The sequence below is a fragment of the Sapajus apella genome, unplaced genomic scaffold, assembly GCF_009761245.1.
Source record: "Sapajus apella isolate SASKATOON/1434 unplaced genomic scaffold, GSC_monkey_1.0 scaffold8, whole genome shotgun sequence".
In the NCBI taxonomy this organism is placed as follows: Eukaryota; Metazoa; Chordata; class Mammalia; order Primates; family Cebidae; genus Sapajus; species Sapajus apella.
In genome coordinates, this window is record NW_022436948.1 from 2468763 (window position 1) to 2493549 (window position 24787).

At 46.1% G+C, this 24787-nt stretch overlaps 1 protein-coding gene across 3 annotated transcripts in view; it reads right to left on the bottom strand.

Annotated features, from left to right (window-relative positions):
• TRAPPC10 (trafficking protein particle complex 10) overlaps positions 1-24787 on the bottom strand; it is a 92038-nt gene that overhangs the window by 22366 nt on the left and 44885 nt on the right. For 2 of the 3 annotated variants that reach the window (XM_032276737.1, XM_032276738.1), the window contains exons 7-14: positions 21978-22225; positions 10608-10754; positions 9939-10053; positions 8483-8559; positions 7330-7421; positions 5487-5627; positions 5084-5196; positions 270-784 (exon numbers count right to left, since the gene is read on the bottom strand). In XM_032276737.1, coding sequence (XP_032132628.1) covers positions 270-784; positions 5084-5196; positions 5487-5627; positions 7330-7421; positions 8483-8559; positions 9939-10053; positions 10608-10754; positions 21978-22225 — 1448 coding nt within the window. The remainder of the gene's footprint in view (positions 1-269; positions 785-5083; positions 5197-5486; positions 5628-7329; positions 7422-8482; positions 8560-9938; positions 10054-10607; positions 10755-21977; positions 22226-24787) is intronic. The other variant, XM_032276739.1, reaches the window with a different exon arrangement.

A 24787-nucleotide genomic window follows, 5' to 3' on the forward strand; every position in this document is an offset into this window, starting at 1 on the left:
AAAAAAAAAAAAAAAAAAAAAAAAAAAAAAAGCTAATTTAATCTATGAACAAATACCTGTGTTAAGAACTTCCCTCAAAATTTGTCAATTGTCAGAAATTTCTATAGATACAAAAGAAAACAGTCTGTTTTTCTATAAGGATAGAGACAAAAACAGGTTAGGAGAGGGAAGAGCTCTAGTCAATTCTCACCACACTCCAGACAGTTCTGGCAAGCTCCATGGCCCTTCTTTATAAACTTGAAAATTAAGTTCCCAATCTGAAGGCATACCTGAGTCCTGAACGTAATCTTGTTGGCCCCTGGCTCCAGGGTCACAAGGCTGCACCTCAGCACGTGGGGCCCCTCCTCCAGAGCCACCCCTGAGGGCATCTCTAGAGAAGAGCTGCTCTCCTGCCTTCTCAGAAGCATGTGGACATTTCTGCAGATAATTCCAGTCGTGTTCAAGGAGTTGTCAGACGGACTTCTCTCAAACATCTCATACAGCTCCAGCGCAGGCAAGCTGTTCTGGGATACAGGGAACGGTGCGGTCTCGGGCGGAAAGTTAATGATCCCATTGGCCATCTTGTGCTTGGTAAGCCACTCTGCAGTCTTCCGGTAGCTGTTTTTCTCGATGCTGAAGTGGACATTGACCACAATCTGCTCCACGTGAACAGGCACAGGCATCTGGCTGTACATGGTTATCTCGATGGACAAAACGCCGCCCACGTGGACCACAGCATTGGAGGGATCAAAATGGAGGTCTCGCAGTTGTGCAAAGGAATGCATGGGTAGCACTATTTTATGACCTGCAAATATACATTATCATCAGTGACTCCCCAAGTCACACTTCCTGACAGTCAGCGGCAGCAGGCCGAGGACACAGGAACATCACCAAGAGCAGACTCAACCAAGAAGCAGTGATGTGCACAATGCTGGCACTCAGCCCAGGCTCCTGCCATCTTCACACCCCCAAAAAGTTATGTGTCAAAAGCAAAACGGTAGCAAATGCCCATATCATGCCTAGAAATCAAAAAATGTACAGAAATTAACCTTCTCAAGTCTGCTTTGACAAACCTAAGAGAAATACAGGTCAACTACCTCTCAATTTCAAACTAAAATTTGTAATTAGTCCAATTTCTAGAGCTGTGTCCAAGGGATTCCAATATTTTCCTACCTACTTAAAAACGTGCTCGGCCGGGCGCGGTGGCTCAAGCCTGTAATCCCAGCACTTTGGGAGGCCGAGGCGGGTGGATCACGAGGTCAAGAGATCGAGACCATCCTGGTCAAAATGGTGAAACCCCGTCTCTACTAAAAATACAAAAAATTAGCTGGGCATGGTGGTGCGTGCCTGTAATCCCAGCTACTCAGGAGGCTGAGGCAGGAGAATTGCCTGAACCCAGGAGGCGGAGGTTGCGGTGAGCCGAGATGGCGCCATTGCACTCCAGCCTGGGTAACAAGAGCGAAACTCTGACTCAAAAAAAAAAAAAAAAAAAAAACGTGCTCAGTGAAGATGCCCAAGTGCCCTGCTGTGATGTGGAAATAAACCCAGGTGTTGGCCAGACTACCATGTGAGCCAATGAAGCCAAGACGGCAGCAACCAGTAGGTCTATGGTCGCTGGAGGAGAGGACCTCATGTTCCCTCTGGGCCCTTCTCTCGCTGACCTTTGTATAAAAACCTTGGTTTTGTCTAGAAAATCCACAAAGCTGCAGAACTGACCAGTTAAGTATTTATTAAATATTCATCAACTAAAGGACTTGCCACGACTGATGCCATAAGATCATGAGAAACAGTAAACAATTATGGAATGTTTTATTCATATAGAGATACCAAAGAGTGTTGGCAGGAAAATTACAACTCAAATAGTCTCAAATACAAACCAGCAGATGTGGCTGTGGCTCTACCAACAATCAATGTGGGCACACTGAAGAATCTACAAAGCCAAACTAATGACCCAGGGCGCTCCTGAAAAACCCATCCAGATGGAGCTTTTGTTTTTCCCTTTGAGACAGGGTCTCGCTGTCGCCCAGGCTGTAGTGGTTCACAAATGTGCCAGGCTGTAGTGCCGTGGCACAATCACGGCTCACTACAGGCCGGTCCTCCTTGAATCAAGCAATCCTCCCACCTCAGCCTCCTGGGTAGCTGGGATGACAGGTGCCCGCCACCACGCATGGCTAATTTTTTCTAGAGACAGGGTTTTGCCATGTTGCCCGGGCTGGTCTCAAACACTGACCTCAAGTGATCCGTCTGCACTAGCTTCCCAAAGTGCTGGGATTACAGGCGTGAGCCACCGCACCTGGCCCCCAAGGGATATAAGTGAATATACCCCAGCAGTCAATAACCATATCAACCTGACCCTGAAACTTCTAGAAAAATTGGTTTCCAAGTAGTTAGTTATGGCTATGGACTGAACTGTGCTTCCCCAACTTTCATGCAATGAAGCGCTAATCCCTGATGTGCTGGTATTTGGAGCCGGGCTTTGGGAGGTGCCTGGTGTTAGATGGGATTGTGAGGGGGGCACGCGGGATGAGATACTGTTCCTTAACAAGAGTCATCAGACAGCCTGCTCTCTCTTCTTCCCCACCATGGGAGGACACCGTGAGAAGGCAGCTGTCTCCAAGCAGGGAAGGGAGCCCTCACCAGAAACCGGCCCTGCAGCCCCCTGACGGCAGACTTCCAGCCTCCAGAACTGTGAGAAAATAAATGCCTGTTGTTTAAGCCACTAGGCCGATGGTACCGTTATGTTAGCCCAAGTAGAGTATCACAGCAACTACCTTAAATAAGCACACCTGATCAACTAAAGTGAGGAGCTAAGCTTTGCAATAAATGTCATCTTACTCCAACTTCCATTTAGATGCTCCTATGAGGAAACACTGAGATAAATTCCAGAAGGCGGGCCAGTCTGTAAGATGGCTGGCCTGGAGTACTCAGCAATGAAAAGAAATGAAGCACAGACGCAGGCCACAACACGAATGAGCCTTGAAAACATGATGGTCAGTCTAGAACCCAGTCACAAAAGACCACACACTGGTGAAAGTTGTCAAAATCAAAAGGTAGTCACTTGTGTTAAAAACAACAACAACAACAACAAAAAACTGTAACTGATAGAGCCAGAGGAGGCCATGAAGGGAGGGTTCTCATGCATGAAAGACTCTGCAAACACCACAGCCCTGCATAAAGGCCATTGCAACTTTATACAAAACACTCCTCCATGAAGACATCTGCTCAGCAACTGCTGTCCAACCCTGACTGGCGCCACCCCCACTGATACTTGTAGCCAAGAATCACCACCTCAAACCAGTGATGTAATCCTCATTTTCCCTTTAAAAACCCTTTCCTGAATATGCACAAAGTGTACTATGGCCCATGTATCCCACTGCAATGCCCTATTTCCAAATAACTATCATTTTGTAGAGAGGCTCTCTGTGTGTGTTATTCAGGTTGACAGATTCTACAGGTTGAGTATCCTTTATCCAAGACGACTGGGACATAGTGTTCTGGATTTGTGATTGTTTTGCATTTGGGAATATTTGCATGACATACTGTTGAGCATCCCAACTCTAAAAATCTAAATGTTCCAATGAGCATTTCCTGAGAGTCATGTTGGTCCTCAAAAAAGTTTTGAATTTTGGAACATTTCATATTTCCAGATTAGGAACACTCGCCCTACATTGATATGAAACATCTAGAATAGCAATCCAGAGAGACAGAGGGTAGATTAGTGGCTGCAGGAAGGGAGTGGTGGGGGTAAGAATGGCCTTTCTTTTAACGGTGATAAATATGTTTTAAAATGGACTGTAGTGGCCAGGCATGGTAGCTCACGCCTGTAATCCCAACTCTTTGGGAGACCGAGGTGGATAGATTCCTTGAGCTCAGGAGTTCAAGACCAACCTGGGTGATATGGCAAAACCCTGTCTCTACTAAAAACAGAAAAATCATCCGGGCATGGTGGTGTGCTCCTGTAGTGCAAGCTACAGGGGAAGCAGAGGTGGGAGGAGCAATTGAGCCCAAAAAGCAGAGGTTGCAATGGGCTACAGTCGTGCCACTGCACTCCAGTCTGGGTGACAGGAAAAAAAAGAAAAAGCCAGGTGTGGTGGCCCAGACCTGTGGTTCCAGCTACTTGGGAAGCCAAAGTGAGAGGATCAGTTGATTCCAGGAGGTGGAGGCTGCAGTGAGCTGGGACCAGGCCACTGCACTCCAGCCCAGGTGACAGAGCTAGATGGTCAAAAAACAAAACAAAATAATATTGACTGTGGTAATGGTTACACACATTTGTGAAATATACTAAATGCCATTGAATTATACCCTATAAATGAGTTAATTACGTGGTTTGTGAATATCACAAGAATGCTGTTATATTTAAAAAGAAAAAAAAAAAGCAGTGTCTTAAAAAAAATGAAGAAAAAGGGGCCGGGTGCAGTGGCTCACACCTATAATCTCAGCACTTTGGGAGGCCAAGGCCAGCTGATCACCTGAGGTCAAGAGTTTGAGACCAGCCTGGCCAACATAATGAAACCCCGTCTCTACTAAAAATATAAAAAATTAGCTGGGCATGGTGGAAGGTGCCTGTAATCCCAGCTACTATGGAGGCTGATGCAGGAGAATTGCTGGAACCCGGGAGAAGGAGGTTGCAGTGAGCCGAGATCGCACCATCGCACTCCAGCCTGGGTGACAGAGCAAGACTCTGTCTGGAAGAAAAAAAAAAAAAAAAAGAGATGGGAAGAACTTTTTTAAATTAAAAGAGAACTGAGATCTAACAACCACATGTAATATGTGATACCCTGTTGGACTCTGTTAAGGATAATTTATAAAAATATTTTAAGACAAGGAATGTGAATACGGTCTACTCACTAGATGATATTAGAACCTTATCAATTCTTTGGTTGTGGTTAAGAGACTGTGCTTAATTTTTAGATGTTCTAACATGGTCTATAGTTTCTTAGACTTTAAGCAAAAAGAAAAAAGTCACGGGAAAGACAAAGATACATGTTAGCTACACAGCAAAATGTTAGCAATGATTTACTCTAAGTGGCTGGTTATCTTGCATTCTTTTTACTTCTACAATATTTGAAAATATTCCTAGTAAAGTCTTAAAAACTGGTCTTACCTGGGCTGTCTGATGGCTGGCTGGCAAAGTCAAGTATCTCCTGGCAGAAGTGCTTGCGCTCCTCTTCGGTGAGGTGGCAGTCACTGGCTAAAAGGCTGCTGGTCTGCAGGTAGCTGGAGCGGAAGGTAAGGAGCGTGGAGACTCACACCGAGGAGTGCAGGGCAAAGTGGACGCACAGTCCCCTACAGCCTCCCCAGAGGCTTCAACAGCCAAAGGGCTTTTGTTTTTTTAGATTTTTTAAAACCGACTAGACATTTCATTCATTTTCTACACAACACATATATGTATAAGGCAGGACTTTTCTCTCCTTAATATTAGGTGTGTATAAAACATTTGATTGTGGTCAGTGCTGCTGTATAAACAGAAAACAATGTTCCTGCTTCATGAAAACATTAAAGGATACTTTTCAATTTGTCCAAGGTGCTTTTGACATTCGGCCAGTTGCTTCCTTGTGTGTGTGATGGGGAGTGCCCAGCCCTCAGCCAGGTAATTTTTCAATGCTCCTTGAAGATAGATTTCTGCCTTTTGTGGAGCCTTTTTCCTCCTTGCAAAGTCAACAAACAGTAGCTCTCATTACAGCTAGGGATCATCAACAAACTGAGACACCGCCTCTCCCACCCTGACCTCCATCCTCAACCCCACACCAGGACAGACACAGCATCTCTAGGTAGCCCTTTTCCACCCACCCCGTCCATGAGAAAGAGCACCTACTCAGGACAACATAATTAGACTCCCAGGCAAAGATCTGAGAAAGAGAGTGTGGCGGTAAGAGCACAACACATTGTTGGCCTGGCTTCACGCACGAGTAGAGGAACTTTCATAGCTGAATCTCAGGGTAAGAAAGTGAGTGTATCATTCATGATCTCAAGCAGACAGGCAAGAAGGCCAATCAGAAAGTGAAGGAAGGGCTTGTCCACAAGTACACTGCTAGTAAGCAAGGAAGGCAGCAAGTCCAGATATGGGTCTATACTAGCTACTAAAGGCACAGAAACACAGAAGCACTCTACAGGGCACAAGCAGAAGGGAGCACAGAGCCACCTGGAAACTCAGGCAAAGAGCACTGCACAGGATCCCGCTTCCAGAGAATGCAGAATTAAAATAGCAACACTTGGCCCCCAAAGCAAAGTATAAAGCACAACTGTTATGAAGAGATGGGGTCTTGCTCTGTCACCCAGGCTGGAATACAGTGGCGTGATCATAGCTCACTGTAGCCTCAAACTCCTCAGCTCAAGTGATCCTCCTGCCTCAGCTTCTCCAGTGTAGCTGGGACTACTGGTGTGTACAGCCCTGCCTGCCTTTAAAATGCAAATTAATGCGGCCCCGGGAAGCCTCTTTGCTTCACTAAGGAACACCTTCCTCCTTAGATACACTACATGGAAATTCAAGACAGCTATATTCTAGCTGTGACTCTGCCATTAGATAGTTAGATAACTGGCTAAGCTGCTCAAACCACATCTGGAAAAACAGAAAGTCCACTTGGCTGATCTACGAATCCCTTTCCAGCCAATTCACATATGTTCAAATCAATTCTCAAGTCTTGCTTCACCTAATGAAATTACTTGAGAACAGATTTCAAGATCTCATTCCAATCACTTTTTTTTTTTTTAAGAAAATGAAAACAAACATCTTTTTCCTTATAACATATCTCTTTTCAGTGCTTTGAAATAGTAATCATGATCCATTGGGATTTCTTCTCTTTGAGAGCCTGATTTTATGAAACATACTAGCAATATGCTAAATTTTAAGTCTTTTTTTCTAGAATCAAACTTCAACACTGGGGCTGGAATAGAAACCCTGCAGATATGTACACACCTTCTTCCAGTCTTCCACAAACTGGACACATGCAGCAACTTTACATCACTAGCCTTGAGGTTTTTCAATCCTCTTAAGAAATACTGGACAAAACTACAGAAATGCTATGTACAAAATATGTAAGAATCTACACGTCAATTTACTCATCACTATACTTCCTTAGAATTCTTTAATTATACTTAGTTACAAAAATTTAGATGTTTAATTAAATAAAAGAACCACAAAGACCAATACTAGCTATTAAGAGTAACAAGCAGAAAAGCTCTCCACTGGTTTTCAGAAGAAACTGAAAAACAAAATGATGAGGATGGGTAAGAGAAGCTACACTTTTCAATCTACAAATTTACGTACACTTTATATTAACTCCATATATAACAAATCTTCTCGTGTTATTTGTTTGTTTAGGTTTCAAAGAAAAGTACAAAATCAATTACATGTAAAACTCTGCCAGATCTTTTCCAACAAACTTGGCAGATCGAATCCTCCCAATGCTTGTATACATTTCAATGGTAGCATGAGACAAATCCTGTGGGGAAGTAAGAAAACAATCACGTACTTCAGCTTTCAATGACAGATGAACACTACATTTATTTACCTAAAGTTGACACAAGACATTGTTGGGTTCCTTGTTTTGAGACTGAGTCTTGCTTTGCTGCCCAGGCTGGTGCACAGAGGTGAGATCTCAGCTCACTGCAACCTCCACCTCACAGGTTTAAGTGATTCTTGTCCCTGAGCCTCCCAAGTAGCTGGGATTACAGGTATGCGCCACCATGCCCGGCTAATTTTCTGTATTTTTAGCAGAGATGGGGTTTTACCATGTGGGCTAGGCTGGTCTCAAACTCCTGACCTCAAGTAATCCACCTGCCTCAGCCTCCCAAAGTGCTGAATGACAGGCATGAGCGACCATGCCCAGCCCGCAAAAGACACTGTTATTAATGTAGCATTATTTTTTCCTTTGCATCTGTTTTTGTGTTTTTTCTGTAACATAATGTAATCAAAGTTGATAACTTGTATATAAATTATGAAGCATAATAATAAAAGAAACCCACAGATTCATCCAAAACAGCTAACTTTTCCAAGGACTTTCCGCACGTGGGTGACATGCTGGATGTTTCTCATACCTGTTTGTATAAGAGATACAGCCATTACAGGCACAACAAACACTCAAGCTGCCCATGATCCAGGGACGACACTCACCCACTATGCTTCTACCTACACTGTTATTTAACATTTCACTAATTTACATCTTTCAAAATCAAATACAATAGCTCTGCCCAACTCCAAATTTCTCCTTTTTACAAGGAAAAGTATTCATTATCCTCTCTTATAATTTTGATCTGAGCAAACTCAATTTGAACAAAGCTGTAAATATTCAAAGATGATTCCATGCCTAATATGGTACCATGGGTACTAATAACAACTATTCCATGTTTTGTCCACAACTCCCAAGGGTACCAAAGAAACTTAAAAGGCCAACAAAAATGGGTCCCCAATACCAGCTCCTTCCCAACTCAACAGGCCATGTAGCAAAGCCTTCTAGAGACAGGTATTCCATGGAATAGACATTTAACACTCGTTAATACTTACTAAGTAGTGTTTTTCAAAAGCTTCCACTGATGATAATGCCTCTTTCAGTTTCTTATAAGGACTCTGAGCTGTGTTGGCTTAAACAAAAAGAAACAAGAGTCCTTCTTCATTACGTACATTCATATGAGTTTACATTCACCTTCACATACTGCAGGGAGATGACCTCATCTGACTCTTGTGGAAATTCCAAACATGGCTAATGCTAATTGCAACAACATAATTACATATATTCTCTTTCAATTAACATATTCATAAAATAGTCAAAACACTTTGTATCATGCTTTTTCTCTGATCTTTAGAACTAGATCTTTCAGAAATATATATTACAAATACCCCAATGAATTAAATTATTTCTGAAATGATCTGAAATGGTCTCAAGTTGAAACGGTAAAATATAAATACTGTGCATTTTTTCCCTTAAACATTCATTCAATTTACTAAGCATGCTTCCAGCTCATCAGGTATTCTTTAGTAACAGTCTTGCTAAACAAAACTCATCATCTATTCCTACCTAAAACAATGTAAGGCTCCTTTCAAGGGGCCTTATTATCCAGGAGAAATTTTTTTTTTTTTTTTTTTTGAGACAGAGTTTCACTCTTGTGCCCAGGCTGAAGTGCAATGGCACAATCTTGGCTCACTGCAACCTCTCCCTCCTGGGTTCAAGCGATTCTCCTGCCTCAGCCTCCTGAGTAGCTGGGACTACAGGCATGTGCCACCACACCTAGCAAATTTTGTATTTTTAGTGGAGATAGGGTTTCTCCATGTTGGTCAGGCTGGTCTCAAACTCTCAACTTCAAGTGATCCACCCGCCTCGTCCTCCCAAAATGCTGGGATTACAAGCGTGAGCCACTGCGCCTGGCCAATTTTTTTATTTAAAAAATGTGCCGGGGCAGGAGGATCACTTTGAGACCAGCCTGGGCAATACAGTGAGACTCCATCTCTATAAAAAATTAAAGAAAAAAAATTAGCCAAGTGTGGTGGCACACACCTGTTGTCTCGGCTACTTGGTCTGTTGAGGCAAGAGGATCCCTTGAGCCCAGGAGGTCGAGGCTGCAATGAGCCAAGACTGTGCCACTGCACTCCAGTCTGGGCAACAGAGTGAGACCCTGTCTCTTTAAAAAAAAAATCGTCAAGTCACATTGTTAGAAAAATAGATCATCTGTAATTCAGAGACAGAGAGAGTGCATTTAGACATGAGCTATAAAAAGTCACTTAGCCCAGGAGAAGCTCAGCAACATTTTTGAAACTCCTTCCAATTTCTTAAACTCTCTACTATTTCATTATGCTGTTAAAAGGTAAAATATGTGTATTAATCCAGTCAGCTAATAACGGATATAATTCTCCAAATGGTGAGTAATGATACTCTTAGAACTTGAGTTAAATGTGCCAACTTGCAAAGGACGCTTTCATTAGCGTACACCTCACTACTCACAGAGGCACATACAAAAATCAGTACCTGTTTCTGGCCGCTCAGCTCCCAAACCTGCCAAAAGGTCCACCGTCCTGTTGAGATCCTCTGAGTTTGGTCCTTTCTCTGACACAAGTCCACACAGATAGCCCAAGGACTTTAACTGTTAAGACAAATCCGGAATTTCAATTAATTTGCCGTAAGACTCAGCAGGGAATTCGTGAATTTAAATATAAAAATTCAAATCCAGCTAAACTCTAGAAGAAATTGAGCTTTCCTACCCAGTGACTCGAATCTGGATATAAAAGTACATCCTACACAACAGCTCCAGTGGGGCTTGGAGGGTGGGAATCCTCCGCTTCTGCTCTTCACCTCCCTGAGTTCCCAGGCACCTGCACAAGCCCAGCCCCGGCCGCCTACCTGCTGCACACACCAGCACAGCTCTGCCTGTAGAGGTGACATTTCAGTACCACCCTCCGTGCCCCCAACTCAGGATACAGGGTCTCTTTCACAGCGCCTGCTGTCTGCTGACCACATCGACATGTAGTCGGGAATTATGACTTCTTTGGCTGCACTCAGATGCCTGCTAAGGCCGCTAACGTGGCTGCACCGTGATCTAAACAAGTAACACCTTTCCTCCAGACAGCAGACTTCCTCTGCCACCCAGGCATGGCCGCAGAGACAACGTGAGCATTCCACACTTGGGCAGGTAGGCACCTTTTCTGTGGCATAGCTCCATAGCCCCACTGTGTGGGCAATGTTTGAGTCGATCTGTGCCCGGTCACAGCAGCCTTCTATCCTCTGCAACACCTCCAGACAGCTCAGAAACACCCAGCAGTCCAGAGCACCAGGCGGGACAGAGACCTGTGGGGTGCAAGTGCGGACGTGAGAGGGGCGCTTGAACAAACCCACACGCTCTAGCCTGAACGTGCAAAACCCTCTGTCCCTCAAGCAGCCACCCCCACCTAACAGTGTTGCGATCTGCAGAGCTACAGGAGAGAGAAAGGGCAGAGAACACTAGTCACCTACATTCACATGGGCAGAGAAAAGCAGTGACCTGCATTCAAATGTGTTACCAGGTTTCACACATAACTTTCACTTATTGTATTTTTGAGAACTTTATTAAGAAAAAACCTCTGCAGGTCTAGATCTAAAAAATATATACAGAAACATAAATTTTTTAAAAAAGGAAAAGCCTAGAAAAAGATTAATCTGATCATTTACTCTAAGTGTGAAGACTGGCCACACATCAGTGTCAAGACGGGAGGGAAAACTAAGATCTCAAATACCTGCTTGGTCACATTTAAAAGCAAGCATGTCTGGCCAGGCACCGTGACTCACGCCTGTAATCTTAGCACTTTGGGAGGCCAAGGCAGGTGGATCACAACATCAGGAGTTCGAGACCAGCCTGGCCAACATGGTGAAACTCCATCTCTACTTAAATTACCAAAAAAATTTTTTTAAATAATAATAATAAAAAAAGAAAGATCATGTTCAACAGCAGACACTGAATACTGGGTAGAAATACCAGGTGATACGAGGAATTACAGTTCACTCTTTAGGTATGATAAAGGCAGGATAATTATGTTTGGGAGAAAAAGCTCCCTATTGCTCAGACATACACTGCAGTATTTAGAGGTGAAACCCAACGTGCATATCTGAAAAATGTCCCAGGGTAAGTGAACAAGGACGCAGATGAGGTAGGACTGGCCAGGCGCTGCTTCTCCTATCATTGTTCATGGACCCTATAAGTGTGTTATGTTAGCCTCTCTGCTTTTGTGCTTACTTGAGCCTTCCCATTTAAAAAACAAAAAAGAAGTATCAGAAACGCAAAAGCGCCTACTGTAGAAGATGCAGTTTCCCCACATTTTAGCATCTCTGAAATAGGAATATGTTTCTCTTAATCAAATGGCATCTTCCACTTTTAAGTGGCAATGCTGATTTCTTCTCTGGTGGCACTAACTTCACGATGTATCTAGTTTTGGTGACGTGTTCACCAGTGCTCTTCAAATTACCAATCAACAAGTGACGAGCTGCCAATGCCAGGGAAAGTGACTCGTGTAAGAACTCTTGTAAGGCACCCTGAACACAAATCAAGGATCTGGAACCCACAAGAGAGAACCAACAAGTGCCATCAAATGTTCCTGTAAAAGCTAAAAAGCCCAATTTTTCAAAGATGAGATAAACAAAATCTTTTAGGGGAAAAAAATCAGCATAGAAAAAACACTGCACAATCAGAAGCTACTTTTATAAAGACGCACAACTCTGTCACCCAAACATATCACGCTGAAGGAAGGCGTGGAAAAGTGAGTCAGCAGGGCGCAGCTTTGAGATCCTGGACAGAGCGTGTCCCTCCAATTGATGAGCGTCCTCATCAATCAAACCAGAGCAGGCCTGAAGTGGGCTGACCGCACCTTGCAGGTCCGCCTGGTTCCCAGGTGCCAGGTGATCTGGGATACTTTTCATCTCCCAAGACGCTGCCACCATCAGGACCCAGTTCATGAAAGCTTCTGTAAACATGCGCCCCACCGCCCCTCAACCCCGGGCACACACTGGTAACAGAAAGACCTCCTAGAAGACGAGAGATCCTGCAAAGCAGGAAGATGCTCAGTGCTTTTGTTGAAGATGCATCCACAGAGAAGAGAGATGAAGCCCAGGAGCCACAGCGGGGAGCTGCAGCAGAGGGCGCCAGGTGCAGAAGGAAGAGCGGCCAGGGCGTGAGGGCACAGCGGGGAGCTACGGCAGAGGGCGCCGGGTACAGAAGGAAGAGCTGCCAGGGCACCAAGGTGGCTCTGCAACCAGGCACTGAACTGAGTCAGCAGGGAAAAGCAGCAGCCAAGAGCTGAGGAGCTGCCTGGCAGACAGCACAGGTGCACCCCAGAAAGGATCCCAAATGATACCACCAAAAATGCAAATGGTGGCATGAATTATTGCATGGCATGATTACAGAATAATTCTCAGTATTTTTTTTTTCTCCGAAGAGCAAGTCCCGCTTTGGTAAGCTTGAATGACAGTATCTAAAAAGTGGCAGCGGTAGGTAGCAGCAGCTTTTCTGGGATAAAAACAATAAAACCCAGTGATAGCCACTGGCCACTGGCTGCTGAGACTCTGCCTTCGACTGCCAGCCTAGAGGAGGTGGGAGAGAGCAGGCAGATCCCGCACACACACACAACAAGGAAGAGGGGCAGGCTTTCATTTAATAACAGAAACCTGAAGGTGGCCTCGGCCCCCCTCGCTCTGGAACTCACACCCCCTACAGTGCAGACTCTGCCTGGTACCTGCTCTGCTCTCTGCTGCGAGTTCTCACTGGCTCTGTGCTGTAAGCGCCTCCATCTCCCAGGAGAATCTCAGCTCCCTACATTTCCTATCACATGTCACTTTAAATTTAAGTTTCTATGGAGAAAAAGATATGCATATGAATGTGGCGCGTGATGTGGCGTACACAACCCTTCCTGCAGTGCCCTTGCAGAGCCGAAGCCTCCGTTACCACTTACTGTGTGCGACCCTTAGCTCCCACCCAAACCCCAGGCAATGCCCCAAAGGGGGCCGGACACTCTGCTCCTTCTCTATACTTTTCAAGGGCCTGACTGAGGTGGGCCAGGCAGCAGCGAGGCCTTCCACAGTAGGATCAAAGACTTCCAGACATGTTAACGAAACAAATTTATTTAAAACCTAATTGCAGTGATACTGCTTCATTGCTTTGAAAAAACAAGTGGCAAAATATACAACAAGGTATGTGACGGGCACAAATCCTAAATGTAGAGGTCGATGATTTTTACAAATGTAACCACTACCTTAAATCAAGAAATAAAATTATCCTATAGGGTCCACTGTCCTAGAAGGTTCTCTCAAGTTCCTTTTCCCAATCAAGACCCACCCCAAAGGAGACAGCCCTATCCCGATGGCTGTCACCATCAATTCCTTCTGGCTGACTTGTGAACTTCACCTAATGGAATCACAAAGCACATCCTCTTCTGTACACTGGACTTCTGTTCAACACAGTATGTTTAAGGTGCAGCCTTGCTCAGTCTGTCAGCCCGTTCTTATTCACTGCTGCTTATTAAACCTTCCTGCGCTCTGGCGACAGTTTATTTATCCATTCCAATGAAGTGTCTGCGTTGTTTCCGGTGTTTGGCTACTATGGGTGAAGCTATTTGCAGTGTTACCCCTGCCTCAAGTGGGGGACACCTTCTCAGACTCAGAAGACGGCCCCAGCCCATCTCCTCAAGCAGCACACAAGCAGCACCGGCACTTCTCCCAGGAGCATCGCTGCAGCAGAGACGCAAGAGATCAGGGGGAAGGCGAGAGAGAAAGCAGGAGCCGCCCTGGCTTAGTGGGCTCTTTGCCCACAGGCGCCTCCTCTCCTCTACCAGCTGCTCAGGCAGAACCAGGACACTCACAAGAGCTGCCACCAGAGGGCCCAGAGAAGAGCCGCACCATCAGGGGTTTGCAGTCCACATGGCGCCCATTAACATGGCTGCACCAACTTTCTCTGTGCCCAGGGAAACAGAACAAGGAAATTAACCTGAGTCAAATTCTCTTGCTAGTCACAAGCTCCCACGAACATTTCAGTGCTGTCTTTTGCTTGTCCTCATTTTTTGTGGGCACACACCAGGGATGGAATTGCTGGGTCATAGAATTGGCATGTTTAAGCGTTAGTAGACTCCGCCGAAGAGTTTACAGGCGGTCGCATGTCACACAAATTTATCATTACATGTGTGTTCCAACTTTTCTATGTCCTCACTAACACTTGGAGTTGCTGGACTTTAAAAAAAATTTTTTTTTACCCATTATGGTGCAACCTGAGAATAAAAACCAGAAGTCCCACAAGCTCTGGAAAAGAGATTGTTTTGCAGCCATGGATTTGAGCCATCCGAACAAATGTCAGCCCCTTAGCTCCTAAACGGTGGCTGACAGACACAGAAACTGGGCAACTCAGCCAACACCATGAGGGTCATGGCTCTATGGCAGCATCTGCCACCCAGCATGACACAGCATCTAACACAACAAAGACCAAGCCCCCGCTCTACCCTGAGAGCCCGACACTGAGCGGCAGAGCATGCAGCTTAGTCACCTCACTCTGGAACCAGGTGGTGGCCTCACTGTCTCCAGAAACAGTTCCCTAAAGGGCCACTAGACACTTCTTGGCCATTTCGGTATCATCTTTTGGGAATAACAGACTTTTTTTTTTAAATTTTAGAATAACAGTCTATTTAAACGAATACTTAGTTTATATGATTTAATTTTTTAAAGCCCCCTCTTCTCCTGATTGCTGACTTAGCAATGACACGTGCCATTTTACCACCTCCAAGTATAAAATTAAAGGCACTCTTGTTATTCTTTCTTTTGATACCCCTACCATTTGAGTGTACCCCACACACTGGAAAGTACACACGTCCTAAGTGAACCCCTGATGTGCCTCCCGTGAAGGCAGCTCCTGCAAGAACCCCCTGCCAGTCACCAGCCCCTCTACAAATCACCTGCCAGACAGCTCACAGCAGACTGCTGTGGCTTCACTGTGAACCTTAGAAACAAGGAATCAAAAAGCATGCCTTCTCTTCTCACCTGAACCCGGGAGGCAGAGGTCGCAGTGAGCCAAAATTGCGCCACTGCACTCCAGCCTGGGGGACAGAGCGAGACTCTGTCTTGGGGAAAAAAAAGTATGCCTCTCTTGTGTCCAGCTTCTTTAGCTCAACTTGAGATTGGTAAGAGTCGTCCACTACGATCCATTCACGTTCAGCACTGTACCGTACCACGCTGCTGGGCCATGGTGGAATGTCGTCATCCCTTGGACAAAATGAACATCTGAGTTCTTCCCATGTCTGGCTCTGATAACTCAGTGCCACAATAGCTCTGTACTTGCCTTTTGATGCACGTGTGTGCATGTGTCTGTATAAACCAGGGGTGGGTCTGCTGGGTCACGGGGCATGTGTTGTAATGGCAATACCCATTAGATATCGTAAACAGCCTTCCCAAGTGCTCACAGCGACACACACTATCATGAGCAAGCACCAGTGTCTCCACCCTCCCGCTAACACCTGAGGAAAGCCTTTCATCCTGGCCATTCTGGTGGGTGTGTGACAGTACTTCATTAATACTGTTTTCAGTTTGCACTTCACTATGACTCAGGAGACTGAGCCCGTTTTCATATGCGGATCGGCCATTTGGATTTCCTCTCTCTCTTGCCTGTTTTTCTATTGGTTTGTCAGTCTTTCCACATTGACGTATATGAGTTTTCATAATACACCCTGGATTAGAGCCCTTTCTTGTCTGTACATACTGTTCATACTCTTCCACACTGCGGATGGCCTCTTCACTCCCTTCAGAGTACCTTTAGGTGAAGAGAAGCGCTGATGTGTATGTGGGCTCACGTAGGACCCTCTTCCTTCACAGCTGTGGTATAACCATCAAGGTTTCATGTCCTACTGAAGAAATATTTGCCAACCTAAGGTCCCAAAGATGTTTTCCCATGTTATCCTCTAGAGTTTTCTTATTTTATTTTTCATGTTTAGATCAAAACTCCACCTGGAATTTTGTTTATGGAGTGAGATCAAGATTTGTTTTTGAATATGGATATCCAGTGGACCCAGAACCATCAATTCACTGAATAAATTTTTCTTGAACCCATTTATTTAAAATCTATCTGCTAGATGCAATGACTCATTCTGGTAATCCCAGCACTTTGGGGGGCCAAGGAGGGTAGATCACTTGAGCTCAGGAGTTCAAGACCAGCCTGGGCAACATAGTGAAACCCCATCTCTACCAAAAAACACAAGAAAAGAGCTGGGCATGGTGGCACGTGGCTGTAATCCCGGCTACTCGAGTGGCTGAGGCAGGAGAACTGCTTGAACCTGGAAGGCAGAGGCTCTAGTGAGCCAAGATCAAGCTGCTGTACTCCAGCCTGGGTGACAGAGTGAGACCCTGTCTCAAAAAACTAATAATAATAATAATAAAATGAGTAACAATAAATAAAATCTACCTCAACTGCCTTCCGGACTCTGCCTTTTCCCTTGGACTATTGCGGAATTTGCCAAACTCTCTCTCTCTGCCCTCTCCCTCACTAAGTCCTAACCTTTCATGGCTCCCTACTGGCCACAGAACAAAGGGCAACCTTCAAGGTGACGCACAAAGACCTACAGAATCTCCCTTCATTGTCACCAAGCTCTGCCCTGCCCCTGAAGTTGCAGCGAAACCAGGCTCCTTCACAGTGCCTTCGCTAACGCCATCTTCTTTGCCTGAGATGCGCTCTCCCGCACCGCCATCAGCCACATCTACCTGGTGAATTTTTACTCCTCCTGCTCATTCCTTAGCATGTAAGCTTCGTAAGACCAGGGATTCTATTCACTCTCTGCTGAAAATACAGTGGCTACCACAATGGTTGGCACAAAACAGATGCTCAATGAAGATCTGCTGAGCCAATGAATCTTTGTAATGGAGTTCACACAGGGCCTCCTCTAGAAAGCTTTCCTAGCACCTCTCAGGCACCTGCAAATGTTACCAAGCTGACCTGAGGCACCCGGCAAGGCTGCCTTTCCCTCCCTTACGGTCCCGTGACAACACTTTGTCACTACTTGGACACTGTGCTAATTATTCGTGGCAGCCTCATTCGGGCAGGTGGAGCCCTTTCCTCTTCATTTATGTGCTCCCCCTACCCATTTCCCACAGTACCTGGCAGGCAAGGACACATTTCTTGAATGATTCTTCTGTGTTCTCTTTCCTTTTGTCCAGGGAGCCATCAGTTCTTCTTCAGCAATACCTCTCACAACCACCCCCCCTCCTCCTCTGGTCCACTCCTACCACTCCTCCAGCTCAGGCCCTCAGGGCTCAGGGTCACACAAGATCCCCCTCCCCAAGAGCAGGCCCACCCAGCAGGGTGTCAGGTACACTGTAAGCCCTTAGTAAACACAACCAACATTCCCCAGGCTACATATCTGCCAAAACTGTACCTCAGAATGCCAATCCCAACCAGCCAGCTTTGACTATAAACCTTCTTCTTTCTCTGGTTAAACCTGCAGGTGGGCCACACACAGCCTCTGTTCACAAACTGGCCACCTAACTCTGACGGCGTCCCCTTCGCGGTTCCACCATGTCCCAGGCTCGGCTGGGTGATTCTCCTGGGGTTAGGAGGAGTCCTGACCCTGCTAGGCCCACAGGTCTGCTGTCTCCTACGTAACCAGAACCTAAGCTGACAAAAGGTAACGGTGCTGAATGAAACACATTCCAAATTCCCCCAGAAAAATCACTTGGGTAATCATTGTAACAAACACATTATGGCCTCCTAGAAAGTATCTTCCTCATTCTTCTAATTTGGCAACAAAATATATACACATCATATTTTTTTCTTACCAAAGGTGCAGGAAAACAGGCATCACTAGCATGACTGAAAATGGGAAGACCTTGACGTAGGACAAAAGCTTTAAAAACATATCTATCTTTGACCTTCCAATTGTACGTGTATGAATTTACACACAAAGATGTATGTACAGGGATACAAACTACTGCAACTGCAAAGAATTCTGAAGAATGCAAATGTCCAACTAGGAACAAGGAAATAATTCAGTTCATCGATACATAAGGCGGCCACAGGCAAAAAAGTGAACCTCTTCCTGCTAGCAAAATCAACATTTCTTCTGTATATTTGTCTGTATTCTCCAAATTTACATAAAGAAAACATTCAACTTTTGTAAATGGAGGGAAAATAAGAAACTGCTACAGAAAAAAAGGAGGAAACACTCTGTGAAGGAGGATCCTGAACTTGCGCAACTGGCCCCACTTCATGGGTGTAGTTACCGCTTACCCCAGCAGCTAGCTAGCTGTGCAGGGAAGGCACAGTTTCCATTCCTACACATTTCCCATCAAGAGAGTGGGTCCAAGGCTAATAAGTGGCACCCACAGGGTAGAGGCCTCTATCAGGCCATCTTGCTCCCCACCTCAGCCCTCGTTGTCCCTGGAGTGTGGACCAACCCCTACAGCAGAGGCAGGGCTCATTTGCATCACAGCTGCCCACTTCGTTGCCTCCCATTCTCTTTAAATAAATGAGGTACTTTAAATCAACTGGTAAACTAACCAGGATGTAAACAGGACGTGTCTGATAAGCCACCCCCTGGAACGTGGAGCACCTACCCCCCGGCCTCTGCTCAACTGTAGCCCTAAACAACTAGATAGGAGTAAAAACTACTGTATAGGAGAGAAAGTCATAGCCAGGCATGGCGGCTCAGGCCTAGAATCCCAGCACTTTGGGAGGTGAGCAGGGAGGATCACTTGAGCCCGGGAGTTCAAGACCAGCCTGGGCAACACAGCGAGACACTCATCGCTACAAAAAAATTTAAAAATTTTTAAAAAAGGAGAGAAAGAGAAACACTTCTGACATGAAGTTACTGGTGAAATCCTCTAAATAAACAGTGTGAACCTCAGTGTTGATCAAACACAGGAACAAAGTGTGCGAAGAGGACTATGTGGGCTTCAACACAAGCGACAAGAAAGGCTGTCCTCTCCGGCCCGGGAAGCCGGGAAGCCAAAAGGCATAGCTGTGCTAAGGAGAGGCATCCAGCTGTATGCATCAGAAGGAGATGAGGAAACAGGAAGTGGGTTCTTAGAAGGAAAGAGCCTGAGAGACTGTGAGAAAGTCAACAGTGGGTGGCATGTCCTTGCCTCAAATCCAGCATTCGGCTTTGGCCACCTCCTCTCATTAGGGATGCACAACTCAACAGTGCAAAGAAGTGCAATAAATATGACTAAAAGGAATGGGGCAGCCTCCACTCAAGGAAAGATCAAGGGGACAACAACTTCATTCAGCAAAGGAAAGGGCTCAGAAAATACACCGCAGATAAGAAGCTCCTCACACAATACAAAGCCTTGAAAATGCCTCAGTGACTTCCCATAGGTGTGGACGAGGGCCTAGAGAAGCCAGCAGACCCCGTGCGGCTCCTGTGAACCCTGACGCTCCCAGAAGTCTAGAGCCCACACCCTCAATTACTTACACATTTCTCCTTCCAGGCACATGGTAGTAACAGACCTATTTCGACCTCCTTCCACAATGGCTTCAGGCATTCCAGAACTCAGGAGAACTGCTAAGAAGTCCCTAAGAGCCTGCTCCACAGAAGGAAAGCCCACAGGAGGAGGTGAGCGTGCAGCTCTGCCAGGAGTGAGTGCAGCACCACATGCTATGCTGCTGCTCCCCAAGCCTCTACGCCACCTGCACAGGCCTGCACGAGGGCAGCCACGGTGGGGCAAGCACACTAGTGCCAGCAGAGGAAAAGGACGTCTCTGCTTGGCCTCTCAGATCCACTTTCCACATCTTGGCGCCCTGCTCTCTGCTGGGGGAGCTGTATATAACACATCAGGGGGCTCCCTGACTTCCAGCTTCCAGAGTGCCTGGAGGAGTTCAGAGGGAAGGACGGAGGGGTATGTGTAGGTGCCCACCTCCCTCCTTGTGGAACTGCCTTGGGCCAGTGGCCCCCTGAGTTGCAAGGCACAGCCCCCGGGTCAGCCCACTCTGCACTCGCCCTGCCTGGCTATGGGGATTTTTCTCCTCCCTCTGCAAGATAGCAGCCATGCTATTCCCAGACAAGCTTCTGAGGCTGGAAAAACAACTTGAGATTCTTAAATCCTGGCGTTCATGAATCAGCAGAGCCCAGCAATAAAGGGACTGAGTCTGCACCATCCTCCGAGGCTTCCTACACCTGCCCCAAACTGGGCAACAGCCCTTTCCAATCAGCCCTCCTGGGGCCATCTCGCTCAGATGTCATGTCTGAATCATTTGGACTCAAATACCTCAATTTTTTCCCCCTATCAACTAGTAGGACAAAAATCTCAAAATCAGGTGAAATCCCTAGGCACACATGAACAGACAGCCCGGCTCTAGGAATGAAGGGTCCCCTCACAGGCCCCTCCCCAACCTGCAGAGTTAGGGCTGAGCAAACCGAAAAGAGTCTCTAAATCCATGTGATTATAGGCGGCCCAGGGTGTCACTTCGAGGTGGAAAATGTGGCTTTTCCTCATTTTCTTGATTAGGGGAAGAAAAATCATTTGATAAAAATGCTTAAGTTTCTGAGTTTGTGACTTAGGCTAGTACAGAGCTTAGCTCTGAAATAAGAATTTCTCCTTTTGAAATTAACTAAAATACATTTATCTTCATTTATCTCTTAAAAATTATTTCAAACGAAGTACACAAAAACATGTTCCTCTATTATGAAACACCATCCCCACCAACAGCTTCCACTCTTCAGACCTTCTTTAAAAGGCCGCACGATGACAGTGTCCCCAGAACTCAATTATGCAGGCCAAAAGGACACGCCCCTGGACAGGACTCTAGGACTAGCCAGCTGTATGATCGGGGTAAGTTGCCTATCACTTCCAGACTCGTTTCCTTCTTTACAAAATAGTCTGACCACTCACTCAGGAGATCTTAGCCAGGGGATCAGGGGCAGGGGTATACACGAATCCTCAAGTCGCAAGTTATCACCTGTATGTATGTGTGAGCTGTTCTGGGTAAAGAGGACACTGAAACAAGAATCAGCAGACTGGATACCGTCTCTACACCCCTTCCCTGTGGGCGGTGAGTTCAGTGCTTAGGTGAACTCCTAACTGCCCACAGGGAAGGAGTGCAGTAAGTGTAGTGAGATGACATAGCTTCCATTAAGCTTTGTGCCACCAATCAATGGGGCATAGCCGCTGTGTGTCAGTCACACCTGCATGGCCATGTGTGAAACTATTTACCTGAAAAGACAAATAAAATAAATGTCTACAAGAAATAAAATAAAACGTCTTCATGCAAAACCGAGCTCTGCGTGTCCCTCAGGTGAACGACTCTTCCCCGTGGAGACTGCTCATGCAGCAGTGCAGGCCACAGCCAGCCAGGGAGCCTCACTGAGAAGCTCATCTAAGAGGCTTGCTCTGGACCAGCACAAACTTCACCATGTTGAGAGCAGAGTTCTATTTTTGAGCAATTAATCAATGTAAAAGGTAACTGAGCAAATAATCAATTACAGACATGCAGACAAGAAAACTCTTTCTTGAGTGCAAACAGTTCAATGCCTATGCTGGCACAATCAGGCAATGGGTTAATGGGGAAAAGAGCCAACTCACTTCTAAGAGCTTCAGTTCCTGCACACAGTTGTGCAGCAGCTCTAGGGCGCGCTGGGCCACCTCCCACGGCCTCTGCAGGAAGAGCAGCAGGGTGCACTGGCGAGAGAACAGGTAACTGCGCAGATCTAACAGGGTGGCTTCTCGCCTCTGGATCGATTCCCGCTTCTCCATATCTATGGGCTTTCGGAGGATCAATCCGTTCCAGCTCTTCACTGGCTGGCAGAAAAAAGTCAGCCAGTTGGCACCATCTAAACAAACACACATCATGAAAGCCGCTGACTGCGGGTACTTCACCTTCCTGAGCTTCCTGCTCAGGCTGAGGATGGTGGGCAAACAGGCAGCTTCATAACCAGTTCTATGACCACTGCCCACCCCACTCTTGGTCTAGGGATAGGGATATGCACCCATGTCGCTCCCAGTGCTGACATCCAAGCTGAGCGAAATATGACCCAGGCAACAAGGCCCACCGCCCTACCATGCCCAGAAAGTCATGGGTGGGAGCTGAACAGGTCGGGAAGCCACTCAGAGACCGACAGGCTGCACGGTTAGGAAGGCTCAGGCCGTCTCAGGCTCAGGGAGGGCTCTAGTCTTGGGCTGCAGTGTGCCTGAGCTTCATCATCTTCACCTGTGGGCTGGAGTGCAGCCTGCTCTGACCATCCTGCTGTTCTCGGTCTTCCTTAGACTACATATGCCTTCCTTATTTCCCTAACTCAACCACATCACCTCTCTGAGTCAAGCTCCTAGACGAAGGGACAGGGAGGACTTGGCAGCAGCACGCAGAAGGGAAAAAGGATGACTGCTTGTCAAAAATGTCAGCAGGGCTCCCAGAGGTTTCCTTACACTCCTAAGACTCAAATATCATCTCAAAATAAGCATAACAATGTAGAACAACAAGTCCATCAATCATTATTGAAAAAACGTTTTCATGTGTTTTTCTCACTCCAACAGAGAGGTGTCAAAACCAGCTCGTTCCTACACGGCATCCTGACATGGTTAAATACCTGACGTGCCAATGCCGGGTAATGCTCCCCTGACTGACGTGAGCTCCTCCTCAGAGCTGCTGGCGCACACAGCAGTGCGGTGTGGCAGTGCGACGTGGTAATGTGGTGTGCCCGCCGTCCCAGCGCCGGCAGTTCCCTTTGCTAGGCTCCCCTCCCACCAGGATTCTCACGGAGAACTGCCACGTTTCCGTCAGGTCTCTGTACCAGTGCCGCCCCCACAGAGAGGCCACCCCAATGCCCTAAGCTCCAAGGGAACATACCGTCCCATCCCTCTCCTGAGCCTCTTTCTACAGCTCCAACTTACTACTATGGACGGCAAGTGACAGATTTACTTTTCTGTGCCAGTTCCCCCTCATGTAAGTGCCATAAAGGAAGGCATTTTGTTTTATTCCTCCCTGTATTTAGAACAGTGCCTGGCACACAGTGGTCCTTAAGTATTTGTTGAATGAAAGAACAAAAATGAACCATCTTACTCAGCGGCAAAACTTGGTCCAGGCTTACTTTTGGATTTTAAATTGCCCCAGATTTAAAAACTGACAGAAAAAAACCAAATACATTAGGTGAAATATCAGAAATATGTAAGCTATTTCAGCCTTGAAGGCCCTTCCCACATGCACTGACCTCCACACTCAGGTGCCTGGTCCCTGAAGCTCCAAGCACCTACTCTGCTGCCAGGGACCATACGGTCTTTATCTAAGAAATGACACTTAGTACTCGATGTTGTGTGTGTATATGGCATCACAGGCACATGGACCTGTGATTACCAGCCTGCCCGAGGCCACCAAATGCCCTCAGTTAGAATGTACAGGTTAAACACAACTTTTGCAAGCTCGTATGATATGGCCTCAAGGTTGTTAACCTGCTCATCTCATGGTAATTAGAAACTCTGATTGGCAGTTTTAGATTTCTTGATTAAAAACCTAAATAAACTGATTAAGTTCTGGGCATTCTTTCAAAGGGGTTCTCCATGAAAAGACTGGGGACTATTCTATTTGGTGCTTAGTGAAAATATTTTGAATTAATGTATGTACCAGTTATTACCATTTCTTTATTAAATTCAAACTTCTTTTGCAAAATAAATATTTTTTTCTTATTTTTTTGTTTGTTTTGAGATCAAGTCTTGCTGGGTCACACAGGCTGGAGTGCAGTGGTGTGACCTCGGCTCACTGCAACCTCCGCCTCCTGGGTTCAAATGATTCTCCTGCCTCAGTCTCTGGAGTATCTGGGATTACAGGCATACACGACCACGCCTGACTAATATTTTGTATTTTTAGTAGAGATGGGGTTTCACCATGTTAGCCAGGATGGTCTTGATCTCCTGACCTCATGGTCCACCCACCTTGGCCTCCCAAAGTGCTGGAATTACAGATGTGAGCCACTGCACCCGGACCAAATGTATTTTTCAAAAAAAAAAAAAAAAAAGTAAGATATGTTAAAAATATGTATGTATAGACTGGGCACGGTGGCTCATCTCTCTAATCTAAGCACTTTAGGAGGCCAAGGCGGGAGGATCACTTGAGGCCAGGAGTTCGAGACCAGCGTGGTCAACATGGTGAAACCCCGTCTCCACTAAAAATATAAAAGTTAGCCAGGCATGGTGGTACACACCTATAATTCCAGCTACTCAGGAGGCTGAGGCACGAAAATCACTTGAACCTGGGAAGCAGAGGTTGCACTGGGCCGAGATCGCACCACTGCTCTCTAGCCTGGGGGACAGAGTGAAACACTGTCTCAAAAATAAATAATAAATAAACAGGCCGGGTGCGGTGGCTTACGCCTGTAATCCCAGCACTTTGGGAGGCTGAGATG